This window comes from Cebus imitator, unplaced genomic scaffold (genome assembly GCF_001604975.1).
Source record: "Cebus imitator isolate Cc_AM_T3 unplaced genomic scaffold, Cebus_imitator-1.0 Scaffold513, whole genome shotgun sequence".
In the NCBI taxonomy this organism is placed as follows: Eukaryota; Metazoa; Chordata; class Mammalia; order Primates; family Cebidae; genus Cebus; species Cebus imitator.
In genome coordinates this window covers 1,390,635-1,403,490 of record NW_016107828.1, presented here as the reverse complement: position 1 = coordinate 1,403,490, position 12,856 = coordinate 1,390,635, and the positions used below count along the sequence as shown (strand labels likewise).

At 36.6% G+C, this 12,856-nt stretch overlaps 1 protein-coding gene across 3 annotated transcripts in view; it reads left to right on the top strand.

Annotated features, from left to right (window-relative positions):
* Positions 1-3,800: 3,800 nt before the first annotated feature.
* CENPC (centromere protein C) overlaps positions 3,801-12,856 on the top strand; it is a 63,339-nt gene continuing 54,283 nt past the window's right edge. The window contains exons 1-4 of one of the 3 annotated variants that reach the window (XR_001820486.2): positions 3,801-4,060; positions 4,646-4,692; positions 7,799-7,869; positions 8,909-9,003. Coding sequence is in view for 2 of the 3 variants with exons in the window: in XM_017514079.2 (XP_017369568.1) it covers positions 4,043-4,060; positions 4,646-4,692; positions 7,799-7,869; positions 8,909-9,003 (231 nt within the window). In the remaining variant the exon portion in view is untranslated. The remainder of the gene's footprint in view (positions 4,061-4,645; positions 4,693-7,798; positions 7,870-8,908; positions 9,004-12,856) is intronic. The other 2 variants (XM_017514079.2, XM_017514077.2) reach the window with 2 other exon arrangements.

Sequence of the window (12,856 nt, the reverse complement as noted above, 5' to 3'; positions counted from 1 at the left end):
CTCCAAAGGCTCCACCTCTTAATACCATCACCTTGGGAGTAAGAATCTCAACATAGGAATTTTAGGGAGACACAAACATTCAGATCATGGCAGTGATATACTGTAATAGTATTTCATGAAAATAATTATTCACTAATTAATAACTATTAAGTGATGTTTCATTTCCTTGACTAGTTCTTTAGTCTTTAAACTAGCAATCATTTTAAAAGACGAACAACTTCAATCTTAGAGATCATACATATTTTTTGAGACAGAGTTTCACTGTGTTGCCCAGGCTGGAGTGCAGTGGCATGATCTTGGCTCACTGCAACCTTCACCTCCCTGGTTCATGTGATTTTCCTCCCCCAGACTCCTAAGTAGCTGGGACTATAGGCATGTGCCACCATGCCTAGCTAATTTTTGTATTTTTAGTAGAGATACGGTTTCACTATGTTGGTCAGACTGGTCTCAAACTTCTGGCCTCAAGTCATCCACTTGCCTCAGCCTCCCAAAGTGCTGGGATTACAGGCATGAGCCATCACACCTGGCCTTAGAGATTATATTTAAATTCAGCAGAATACTTCCAGCACAAACTAAAATTTGTATTTTCAAAACAAAACTTAATGACAACTCCCAGTTTGTATGTTGCTTCCTTTTAAATTTGGACATAAATTAAAACTCCAGGTAGTCACGTGGAATGAAGTCATTCAAGTTCTCTTTCTTTGCTGTTGCAATCATCATGCTGTCATTATTTATTTCAAATCATTGTTTATTTTAAATTTCTGTTTCAACACAACCATCTGTGGTATCACAGAGAGTGGGGATATGAATGTGCCCCAAGTAAACTAAAATTTTTTTCAAGCCATCGTGAACCTGACTTTGAAAATAACCTGAGTAGCTGCTCCACCAGTGTCCTGTAGTGGGGGCAATCACATTCACTGGGAGTTTCCAAATTAACTCGCATGCAGAATGCGATTTATATTAAAGGATGTCATACAAACGCACTCGTGTTAAGGTTACATCTATCTTATTAAAGTTCAACAATAACCACAGAAACCGTTTAGAACTTAAAACCAAAAAAATATGTTTTTGAGGAGTGTTTATCACCAATGATGTTTAGTATTGCTCACATATGGTGCTAATAAAAAGCAGATGAATGAAAAAAAAAATCTGGAGGTAACAGATGCTGGAGAGGATGTGAGAAATAGGAACACTTTTACATTGTTGGTGGGAGTGTAAATTAGTTCAATCATTGTGGAAGACAGTGTGGTGATTCCTCAAGGACCTCGAAATAGAAATTCCATTTGACCCAGCAATCCCATTACTGGGTATATAGCCAAAGGATTATAAAGTGTTCTATTATAAGGACACATGCACACGTATGTTCACTGCAGCACTGTTTACAACAGCAAAGACCTGGAACCAACTCAAATGCCCATCGATGATAGACTGGAAAAGGAAAATGTGGCACATATACACCATGGAATACTACGCAGCCATAAAAAACGATGAGTTCGTGTCCTTTGTAGGGACATGTATGAACCTGGAAACCATCATTCTCAGCAAACTGACACAAGAGCAGAAAATCAGACACTGCATGTTCTCACTCATAGGCGGGTGTTGAACAATGAGAACACATGTACACAGGGAGGAGAGCATCACACACTGGGGTCTGTGGGGAGGATCCAGGGGAGGGACAGTGGGGGGTGAGGAGTTGGGGAATGATAACATGGGGAGAAATGCCAGATACAGGTGATGAGGAGGAAGGCAGCAAACCACATTGCCATGTATGTACCTATGCAACAATCTTCCATTTTCTCCACATGTACCCCAAAACCTAAAATGCAATTAAAAAAAAAAATATATATATATATATATGTATATATAATGTTGGGACCAGCAAGTTGATTTCACTGTGTTTTAATGGATCAGGTTCTCACAGTATAAAAACCATTAGGGTCATTGTCCAGGTTTTGGAGTCAGAGGGACCCAGGTTTGAATCCTGGTTTGGACAACTGGAAGCTGTATAAACTTAGTTAGGCAAATCATTCCCACTCTATCACAGAAGACTGAGTTTCTTGATTTGTAAAATGGGGATGTCATAGAGCCTGCTTCAAGGGGTGACTGTGAGGATTAAATGGGATAAAAAAAAAAAAGAGCTCAGTTCTGAAGTCAGAATTCTTGAGATAATATTCCATTCTACCATTTAGCGGTGATGTGATCTTGGTCAAGATGCTTATCTTCTGTGTTTCAGTGCTCTTATTTATAAAACAGAAATACTAATTGTTCTCTTCAATGCATGTGAAACATTTACAGAACTGGGCATAGAGTATGCACTCAATAAATGTTAGTGTTTATTATTATCTATTCCAAATGTGACAGCAGTAAATTACGTATAATATAAACTGATTGGCAAAACTGCCAAACATAGTAAAAAAGTCCTTGCAATGACACCAATAGCTTATTGAATTCTTACTATGTTCCAAACATTGTTCTTAGATCTAAACAGTAATTATTTAATTACGACATCTCAACCATTTTAATATTATTCTCAGTTTACAGACAAGAGAATTAAGGAACAGATAATGTACTTGCCTATGATGGCAGAATTCATGGAATGGAGTGCAATCCAGGCCCACTTTCAGAGTTCATAGTTCCTCTTTCTTCCCTATCAAAAAATAAATATAAAATTTAAAAATTGGCTTTCATAGGTGACAGCATTTGTTAAAGCACTGCATGTTTTAAAAATGTATTAGCTCCACTCCTGATTAATGTATTTATTCAATTAGTAAACTATTTTCTGATTAAAATTTTCTCGTAAATTTTTAATTAAATAAGACAGCTTCACAGAATAACACACTGGTCAGGTAGGAAGAAGTCTTCAGAGCACCTAATTTAAACTTCCATTCTATCACTATGGAAACATCCAGAATGGTGCCACAATTTTGTCCTAGATGACATAGTTAGTCAACGGCTGGCAGGTTTCAGGATTCTGTAAAGAATTCTTTTCAGGCCGGGCGCGGTGGCTCACGCCTGTAATCCCAGCACTTTGGGAGGCCCAGGCGGGTGGATCACGAGGTCAAGAGATCGAGACCATCCTGGTCAACATGGTAAAACCCCGTCTCTACTAAAAGTACAAAAAATTAGCTGGGCATGGTGGCGCGTGCCTGTAATCCCAGCTACTTAGGAGGCTGAGGCAGGAGAATTGCCTGAACCTAGGAGGCGGAGGTTGCGGTGAGCGAGATCGCGCCATTGCACTCCATCCAGCCTGGGTAACAAGAGTGAAACTCTGTCTCAAAAAAAAAAAAAAAAAAGAATTCTTTTCAGTGCATTATACTTAAATGATATTTACGTGGATCATTTGTTGGCAAAGCATTACCAAAATATCACCCACATATTTGAAAAATAATACAAGCCGTCATCACCATTATTATATAGTTCAATTATTTTCAGAGATGATGTTTAGATGGGCTGGGCGTCACTAACGAATCTGCATCAGAAAAATTTCTTCAAAAAAAGATTCTATTCAAATAAAGTCGTCTGCAATTTCTACCTCTCATTCTTCCAAGTATTAAATAGAACTGTTGAAAAGTTTTACATTGGGCACAATGGGCGATTGCCATGACCGTCCCTTCCACATAAATGCCCAGTCTCACGCTCGTCCCTAGGTTGGAGCTGAGGAAAAGAGGTGGGAAGAACAGAGCCGCCGGAGGCAGGGAGGGCGGGGCTACGGGCGGCAGGGCCATTGGCCAGGAGCCTGAAGGGGCGAGACCACTAACCGCTTGCTTCCTATTGGACGGCGCGGCCTGTTTTGCGCATGTGCTGCCCGGTTCAAACCCGGCTCGCTCTGTTTCTGTTTGTTGAGGGCGTAGCCAATGGGCGGCCTGCGTTGTTAGCGCGCGCCTTCCGGACCGTCGGTCTCGTAGTCGTTGCCTTCAACTTAAAGGTGTTGCTTGGCCGCCGCCTCGCAGTCCGGCGACTAGTTTCTTGCTCGGCCTCCTGGAGCTGTGGCCCGTGTGGATTTCCACCTCAGACCTCTGCGCGAGCTCAGCGGGGCCGGAACATGGCTGCCTCGGGTCTGGTAAGGGCGGGCCCCGGCGCTACGGGCGAGCAGTTAAGCGCACAGGCGCCCGAGGCGTGGGAGAAGGAAACGCTGGGCTGGGGCTGTGGTCTCTGACGGATTTCAGTGGGAAAGCCGCAGGAATTTTTGAAATGAAGTGTGATCGTTTGTCGATAACCAGAGTTAATCTATTGTACTTGTATTATTTAAGTTTTCATGTCGTCATTTCGTCTATGCCGACGTCTTATCTTAGTTTTGAGAGGTGCTTGTGATTCCTGCCTTTTAGTCTAGCTGCAGTTCCTAGGCCTCCAAATACTTTGCTGCCCATAGTAGGAGTATTGAAACGCCTTAAAAATGTGCCTTTGCGTCACACTCGCTAGTTGGGGGGAGCAGATTATGTAACAACTATATCTGGAAATAATCTGACATTTCAGTTCTTTTGTCAAAGTGGTAACCTTATATGCAGTTCTTGTGGCTGATATTTATGGGGCATCAGTTATTGACAAAGTCTTCTGAAAGACATCTGTTAGTTAAAAGGTGCAAGCTGTGAATGACTGATGGAGGCAGCAACTCATATTTTGTGTTGGTGATTTACTTCTCTTTCAGAATCATCTCAAAAATGACTACAGAAGAAGATTTTGTCGACCTTCCAGGTGATTTATGTACTTAAACTTTTAAGATTATTTTTATTACCATCTTTACGTAGTAGATTTTTAAGTGAAGAAAGGAAAAACTATCGCCTCTGACTAAAATGATTTCTTTGCCCGCTTAAGAGTAGTCATCTTAGTTATTTTATGTTAACAGAGGAATGTTAATGCAAGCAGTGCAGTGACTTTGTGGCAGTGAAAAAAGAAATCCACCTGATACAATAGCGGAACCAGTGAGAGACAGTCTCAATTCTGACTACGTGACTGCCATGGGAAAAGGATTTTGTAGCATGAATCAAATGGTAAAATTAGAAATATGTAGCTTATTCAGTGGGACAAAAAGAAAAATAATAATGCTGTCATGCGTTTATTTCTTGGGTGCTTATTTGGGTTGTTTTGGTCCTTTTAATTATAAAACCTGTTAAAAGTAAATTTTCTAGTTAAATATTTAATAGTAATAGGATGAAAAGCATGTTTTTAAAAGTGAAGATGTTATTGTGAATAACATCTTGTTTATTGAGCTGTGATTTTAGTAGGTCCAATGGGGCACAGAAATACTTTCTTTTCCTTACAAGAAGCTTTCATTTCTATTGGGAAAATGTACATTTATGAAATAATTTAATGGACAAAAATTTCCACTTTTAATACTGAAGTAATGACTTGTGTATTATAGAGAGTAGGCCTATATATAATTAGGAATTAACTTGCAGTATAGACAGCCATGTAAGAAATAAGGGATTTGTGTGTTGTTGATATTAAGGAAAGCTTTAAAGTTGTAGTGTTACTTAGGTGGATCTTGAATAGGGATTTAAAGACTAAGATAAAGTACATTGCAGACATAGAAAGTAACTTAAAAAAGGAACCAAAGTAGGAATACATTTATTTGTCAGTAGCAGAGAGACCTGATTTAAGAAGGTGAATATGTGGGGTGTTAGTGGAAAATGACCATATGAGTTGGATTGAGCCAGAAAATGGATATGTTAGACTTTAGGCATTTATTATAGGCTTGATTTTATAAGCTGTCCTAAATCTTCTGTGGAATAAGGGCTGTCTGATGTAAAAACACACACATGTAAAAAAGCAAAGAGGTTTGATGTTTACTAGGTAGCTTAAGAAAGGGGTTGTAGTAGCCTAGACATGATGTAGGTGCTTTTATGCTAAGGTAATGATGACAAGGCAGGAGAAAAGATGAATTTGATAAATTTTGAAAAAGCTATTGTCTAGACTAATGTGACCTGTGTTTTAATAGTGACTGCATTATCACCTTTGACAAATCTATCTTTTTGGATCTCATCCATGAAATAGGTAATAGCAGGAGTGTGTTTATAGTTGGAAATATATGCACCTGTAGGTGGTATTCTGGGCTGGTGTCAAGGGCAGAATTTATAATAGTGACCTATATTTTGGTAGAAAGCCAGCCACTAATATAATTAAGTTTACAAACTGAGACCATTTGCCCAATTTGGATTTCAGTTTGCCTATCTGTAAAATGAGGGCACAAGATTCAGCTAGTGTTTTTTAACTAGATTCGCATATCAGAATTATCTCAATCACCCTAGAAAATCTGATTAAATTGGTCTGTGGGAAGTGACCAAATATGTGTATTTCTGCAAAGGTACAAAAGTAATTTTATGCATCTATTTGGATGATAATTATTAGACTGGATGATTTCTGAGATGTTTCAGTTATAAAAGTTTATGATGGATGACCATCATAATGCATTGTGGCTCACAATCTTTAATTACTTCATATATAGTATACTTTCCAAGAATAATAGAAATTCTGTAGATGAGGGATCAGTTAACTTTGGCTGATAGGCCAGTCAAATGTTTTGTCACAGGTTTTGTTTCAGTTTTATTGGAATACAGGCATGCCTCTTTATTTACATATTGTCTGTGGTTGCTTTCGGGTTAAAATGGGAGAATCGACTGGCTGTGACAGAGACCGTATAGGCTACAAGCCTAAAATGTTTACCATCTGGCCTTTTAAGCAAAAGTTTGACAACCCTGTTAGAGATGCATGTCAAAATTTTATACTGATTGAAATCCAGATGTTCTTCAACAGGTAAATGGTTGAACACTGCGGTATACACATAGTGTGGAACACTACTTTTCTCTAAATAGCAAAGAAATATTGATACATTCAACTGCGATTGATCTCCATTGAATTGTGTTGAGGGAAAAAAGCCAGGGCAAAGAATACATACTATATGATTCTAGTTACTTTTAATTTTTTCCAAATGACACAATTTTAGAAATAGAGAACATATTAGTGGTTGCCAGAGGTTAGGAATGAGAGGAGGCATGAAAGAGGAGAGAGAAAGGTGGTTATGGTTATAAAAGGACAATAGAGGATCTTTGTGATGATGAAACTATTCAGTATCTTGACTCTGGTTGTTTTATATGAACGTGCAGATGTGATACGTTGTGTAGAAATAAATACACGTAAACATGAACATATTCAGAAATGAGAACATGTAGAACTGGAGAAATCAGAATAGCATTGGTAGATTGTATCAATATCAGCACCCTGGTTGTGATAATATGCTATAGTTTTGTAAACTGTCAGCACTGAGGAGCACTGGGTAAAGTGAACAAAGAATTTCTATTATTTTTTATAGCTGCATGTGAATCTAGAAGCTCAATATAATTTTTAATTAAAATTTATATTGATTCATAAATTGTTAATATTAATGATACTGAATCAAAAATGCATTTGAGAACTTATAGGGAGGAATATGTTACTTGGAGATGTAACTGTAAAGTCTGTTAAAAAAGCATTTCAGGACTGATTGGACTCATTCAAAAAAATTTGTGCTGAGATACAGCAGTAATCTAGAACAGCTTTAGACATGGCTTTAGTGATGGCTGTTCAACTAAGAAATGTAATTGTTAATGTAGATTATGATATACTAATTCTTATTCGGAAAGAAGGAGTTCATTAGAGGGAATTCATAGACCCTCAAGTAATTGTTTTATCTTCAGATAGTAAAGGTATTTTACATATTAATTTAATTAATATTTTATAGTGAGATCTGGAATTTTCAGGTAGATGGTAGTATAAAAAAATATCTTCTGAAAATGATTGGTTATATTTTCTCTTTCTTTATTAGGGCACGGGACATTAACACAGAGCAAGGTCAGAATGTTCTGGAAATCTTACAAGACTGTTTTGAAGAAAAAAGTAAGGCTTCATTTCAAGATGGAATTTGAGGATTAGGTGGATGAAAATATGAGTTTGTCATGGTAATTAACATCAAATGCAGCAAATATGTTCTAGGGTTTAAATATATGTAAAGTATTTTCCCTAGAATTTTGAGTTCATGTGCAATGCTTTGTGTACCTTCTGGCATACTTAGGATAATACTGACAAAAATAACAATAATTTGACAATAATTTGTCATCACCTTTAGTTCATATTAGATTACTGTAATCTGGAAGTCCATATGTAATTACCATACACAAGAAAAAAATACTTATTTATGTTTTTGAGACATAGTCTTGTTCTGTCACACAGGCTGGTATGCGATGGTACTATCTCAACTCCCTGAAGCCTCTGCCTCCCAGGTTCAAGCAGATTCTATTGCCTCAGCCTTCCGAGTAGCTGGGATTATAGGTGTGTGCCACCACACCTGGCTAATTTTTATTTTTATTTTAGTAGCGACCAGGTTTCACCATGTTGGCCAGGCTGATATCAAACTCCTAGCCTCAAGTGACCTGCCCACTTCAGCCTCCCAAAGTTTTGGGATTATAGGTGTAAGCCACTGCACCCAGCCAGAAAAAATACTTCATATAATGAAAATAGATGTGTAGAATTCTTGACATCGTTAGAGAATTTGGGATGATCTTTGGTGATATATATGCCTGTTTAAGGAAGTCATGAATTATAGCAAATACTTTTCCAAGTACTGATTAGCATCAGCAGGTATTGGAATAAGAGTAAGCTAGCCAAAGAAATAGGGGCAGATGATAGAAAAGAATGTTTTCTATACAAGTTCTGAACGAAGAGCTGGCATATATTGATACTTTAGGTGTTTTTTTTTTTTCTTCTTGATGCTTCTCAGGAACATTTGAATATTGAAGTAATGTCTCTACTTGACTTAAGCTAATTGTGGTCAGTGAGTCAACAGATGGTTCTTCACATGCCATATAGCTATTTTTAATTGTAACTAATAGATATTACGTTATATCTTGTTTTTGAAAATTTTGTACTTTTGTTTTAGGTCTTGCCAATGATTTTAGTACAAATTCTATGAAATCAGCGCTTTATTCAACACCCAAAATAAAAGACACTTGTATTCAGTCACCAAGCAAAGAGGTAAGTGATAAAGGAGAGCTGGTATAGATTTAATATTTTAATGAATGAAGGTATGCACAATATACTTATGTATATTTTAGTTGTTTGCAAGTCTTATTCTTGAAAGGGAATTCCGTATTCCCGTTGACTTTCTTTAGAATTTGGAGATATTTTGTGAAAAGTTTTATTTGATATTTTCTGTGTTGGAATTGAGGTTATGGGAATTAGAGTTATCAAATTATAACATACATTTTTCCCTTCTCCTAAAATAATACTCAAATTAGGTTTTTAGGAAAATGGGCAGGGATTGAAGTTGCTGTTCAGGTTGACAGGTTTGGTTATATTCTAAAAAATGAAGGTACTACCTTGCTGTAAAGGGAAATCAGTCTTCTGTTGATTATATATTTTAATCGTTTGCTGTTAGTTTGATCAGAAATAAAGTATTGGTTGACTTAACTATACTAAATAGCAGACTTTCAAATAAAGTATTTGAAGCTAATCTAAGGCAAATTGTTCAAAAGCACAGTACTAATTTGAGAAATCATATAGTGCTAGAAATAACATTTACTAGAAAACTGTAAAAGGCTGTCAACATATTAAACATATGCAGCCTTTTAGCGCCAAGGAATGAAGACAAAACCATTTCTTTCAGAATTGACTGAAACATGATAAATTACATTGGTTTTTGAAAGTTAAAGAAACTTTAGGTTTTCTGGGATAAACTTAACTTGGTCATAAAGTGTTAAGTTTTTTGATTAGGTTTGCCTAATATTGAAGATGTTTGCTTCTATGTTTATGAACAATACTGTCTTTTTTTCTTAAAATGTTCTTACAGGGCTTTGGTATCAAGGTTATGCTAGAGGTTCTTCTAGATAGGACGCAATAAGTCACAGAAGGCTAACACTCCTGCTAAAGCAACTATTTTAAAAAATGCAAACGGATTTTATTTTTAGAGATCTGAGGAGCTGTGGAAACAATAAAGACTAGCAAAATATAGCGTGTAGCTAATTTTCTTCCCTTCTGAGGCAAAATTCTTCTTTACTCTACTGTGTTCTGTTCCTTATGTAGGTTTTCCACTCTGGCTGGTAGGTACAGGCATTATTTTAGGTCCTGTGTGACTGGGAGGATATTCCCTCTCAAGGCTTCGGGTGGTTCTTTCTCTAGTTTTCTTACAACACATTCTCTGTTCAAGTATTTGATTGAATGCTTAAGAGAGATCTGTACATTCTGAAGTTTTCTCTGTGTAACTGCCTCCCGTCCAGTATTTTACCTTGTAAAATCTAACCACCTTGGTCTTCCTGAATCCTCAGCTTTGGCTCGTCAACTGAAGATTTCCCCTGTGTGTCACGTCCTGGAAATGGGTGGATCAGAGGGTTCACTTCATTTGTTTCCCATCTTAAGAATCATTTTCTTTGTTTTTCAATTTCATATTTCTTGAGAATCTTGTATGTTTTTTCTCTTTTTAAAATTTAAAGGAGGGTAAATATGGTCCCTTTTGAGACATTGTGCTCTACAAGGTCCACTGCAATGACTCAATTACTTTGTGCCAAAGAAGAAAGCATGTCGGGAATGCAAAATATTCTGAACCGAATGAAAACAATAATATGAATTATCAGAACTTGTGAGATTTAGCTAAAATAGTGTTAAAGGGAATTCATAACTTTAAATGAATATTAAGAAATAAATGTTCAAAATGAGGGTTCTCCTCTGTGTTTATATTGCTTTGTAAAATGAGTTGTTCAGTATTTTATCTTTCTCTTTTCTCCTGAATTGTTTATGAGTCAGTATTGTTTCTTTCTTAAATATTTGATGTTATTCATAGTTTTATCTTTGTGAAAGTTTTAAAATATGAATTTATTTATTTTTCCTTTTCTGAGACAGGATTTCATTCTTTAGCTCAGGATGGAGTGCTATGATATGATCACAGCTCTCTGCAGCCTTGAACTTTTCCTGGGCTTAAACAACCCTTCCCTCTCAGCCTACTGAATAGCTAGAACTATAGATGCATGTCACCATGCTGAACTGTTTATTTACTTTTCACAGAGTCTTGCTCTGTCACCCAGGCTGGAGTGCAGTGGTGCTGTCTCAGCTCACTGCAACCTCCGCCTCCCAGGTTCAAATGATTCTCCTGCCTCAGCCTCCTGAGTACCTGAGGTTATAGGCGCCCACCTCCACACCAGGCTAATATTTGTATTTTTAGTAGAGACGGGGTTTCACCATGCTGGCCAGGCTGGTCTTGAACTCCTGACCTCCAGTGTTCTGCCTACCTTGCCCTCCCAAAGTGCTGGGTTTACATGTGTGAGCCACTGCATCTGGCCATTTTAAAATTTTTCTTTACAGAGGCAGGGTTTCAGTATGTTGCCTAGGCTTGTTTCAAACTTCTGGGCTCAATCAGTCCTCCTGCCTCAGCCTCCCAAAGCATTGGGATTACAGTCATGAGCACTGGGCCTGGCCTCACTTTTGTTTTCTTATGAAACATAATATATTAAAGTTCACAAATTGCATGTATATTTCATTGAATTTTTACAGCTGCTACCTAGATGACGATATAGAACATGAAAGATTTAGATTTTACTTAATAGTTTCAGTAGACAATTAAGATTTTTTATTTTCATTTTTTTGGAAAGTTTTACCTAATTTTCTCTTTTTAGGGATTTGTTCATTTTATTTAAAATTTCTAGTTTATTTGGATAACGATACTGTTGTTTTGTAATGTCTTTTTACAGTATTTTAATGTTTGTAGGACCTATAGTTACATACTCTTTTTCATTCCTGACATTGGTTATTTATGCCTTATCATTTTTTTTTTTTTTTTTTTTTTTTTATTCTTTTTGTTTTTTTTTTTTAATTAGAGCTAGGGATCTTGCTATGTTGCCCAAGCTGGATTAGAACTCCTGGGCTTAAGTGATCCTCCCTAGGCTAAGTAGTAGCTGGGACTGCTGCTCATGAGGCACATGTCACTGTGCCTGCTATGCCTTGTCTTTTTCATTGATTCATTTTGTCAGGGTTTATCAAAGTTTTGGTCTTTCAGAAAACAAGTTTGGCTTTGTTGGTCCTCTCACTTGCTTGTTTTTAGTTTCACTTTTTTTTCTTAATTTTATTTTTCACATATTCTTTATTTTTATATTATTATTTTTTTTCTAATCCTTGAGATGGATGCTTCCAAACAACAGAGACTTTGTAGGTGTTAGGGTTTTTTTCAGGTAGGGCCTTTCCATGCAGCAAGCTTGGCCCAGGCCTTCCACATAAGAAGTGGAATTTGTTTACTTGATTTGAAAATAAAGTGAGTTAATCAGACTTAAGACTTACCTGTCTTACTGGGTTTTCTGTTTGAGAACTTGAGGTTTCAAGGTCTAGTTACTACTTCATATTTGTTTGTCTTTAAGTAAAATAAGATATGAGTCCTTAGGTTTTAACTGCAACACAACCAAGCTTCATGAAAGAAGTTAGTTTTTCTCTTCCGTTTTCTGGGATAACTTGATTAAGCAAAAATTATCTGTTTCTTCAAATTTAGATCATTTGTAAAACATATGGTTGAGGCTGCTTTGTTGGGAATGTCTGTGATTACCACTTTATTTAATGATGATCTGTTACATTTTTTGTATTTCTTTTGCCAGTTTTGACATTTTATAATTTCCTTGAAACAGCTATTTCCTTCTTAATTTGTGTGTAGTTAACTATATGGTCTTTCTCATTGTTGTTACTCTTTTTTTATTGCTCATTTTTACCTTTTTAAATTATCTGTGTTGTTAGAGGTATTTTTTTGTCATTAGCATTTTCAAAGAACCAGCAATCTATGCTGGTTCACTATTTTCTTTTCCCTGTTTTTTTTTTTGTTGTTGTTTTGTTTTTTTTTTTTTTTTTTTTTTTTTTT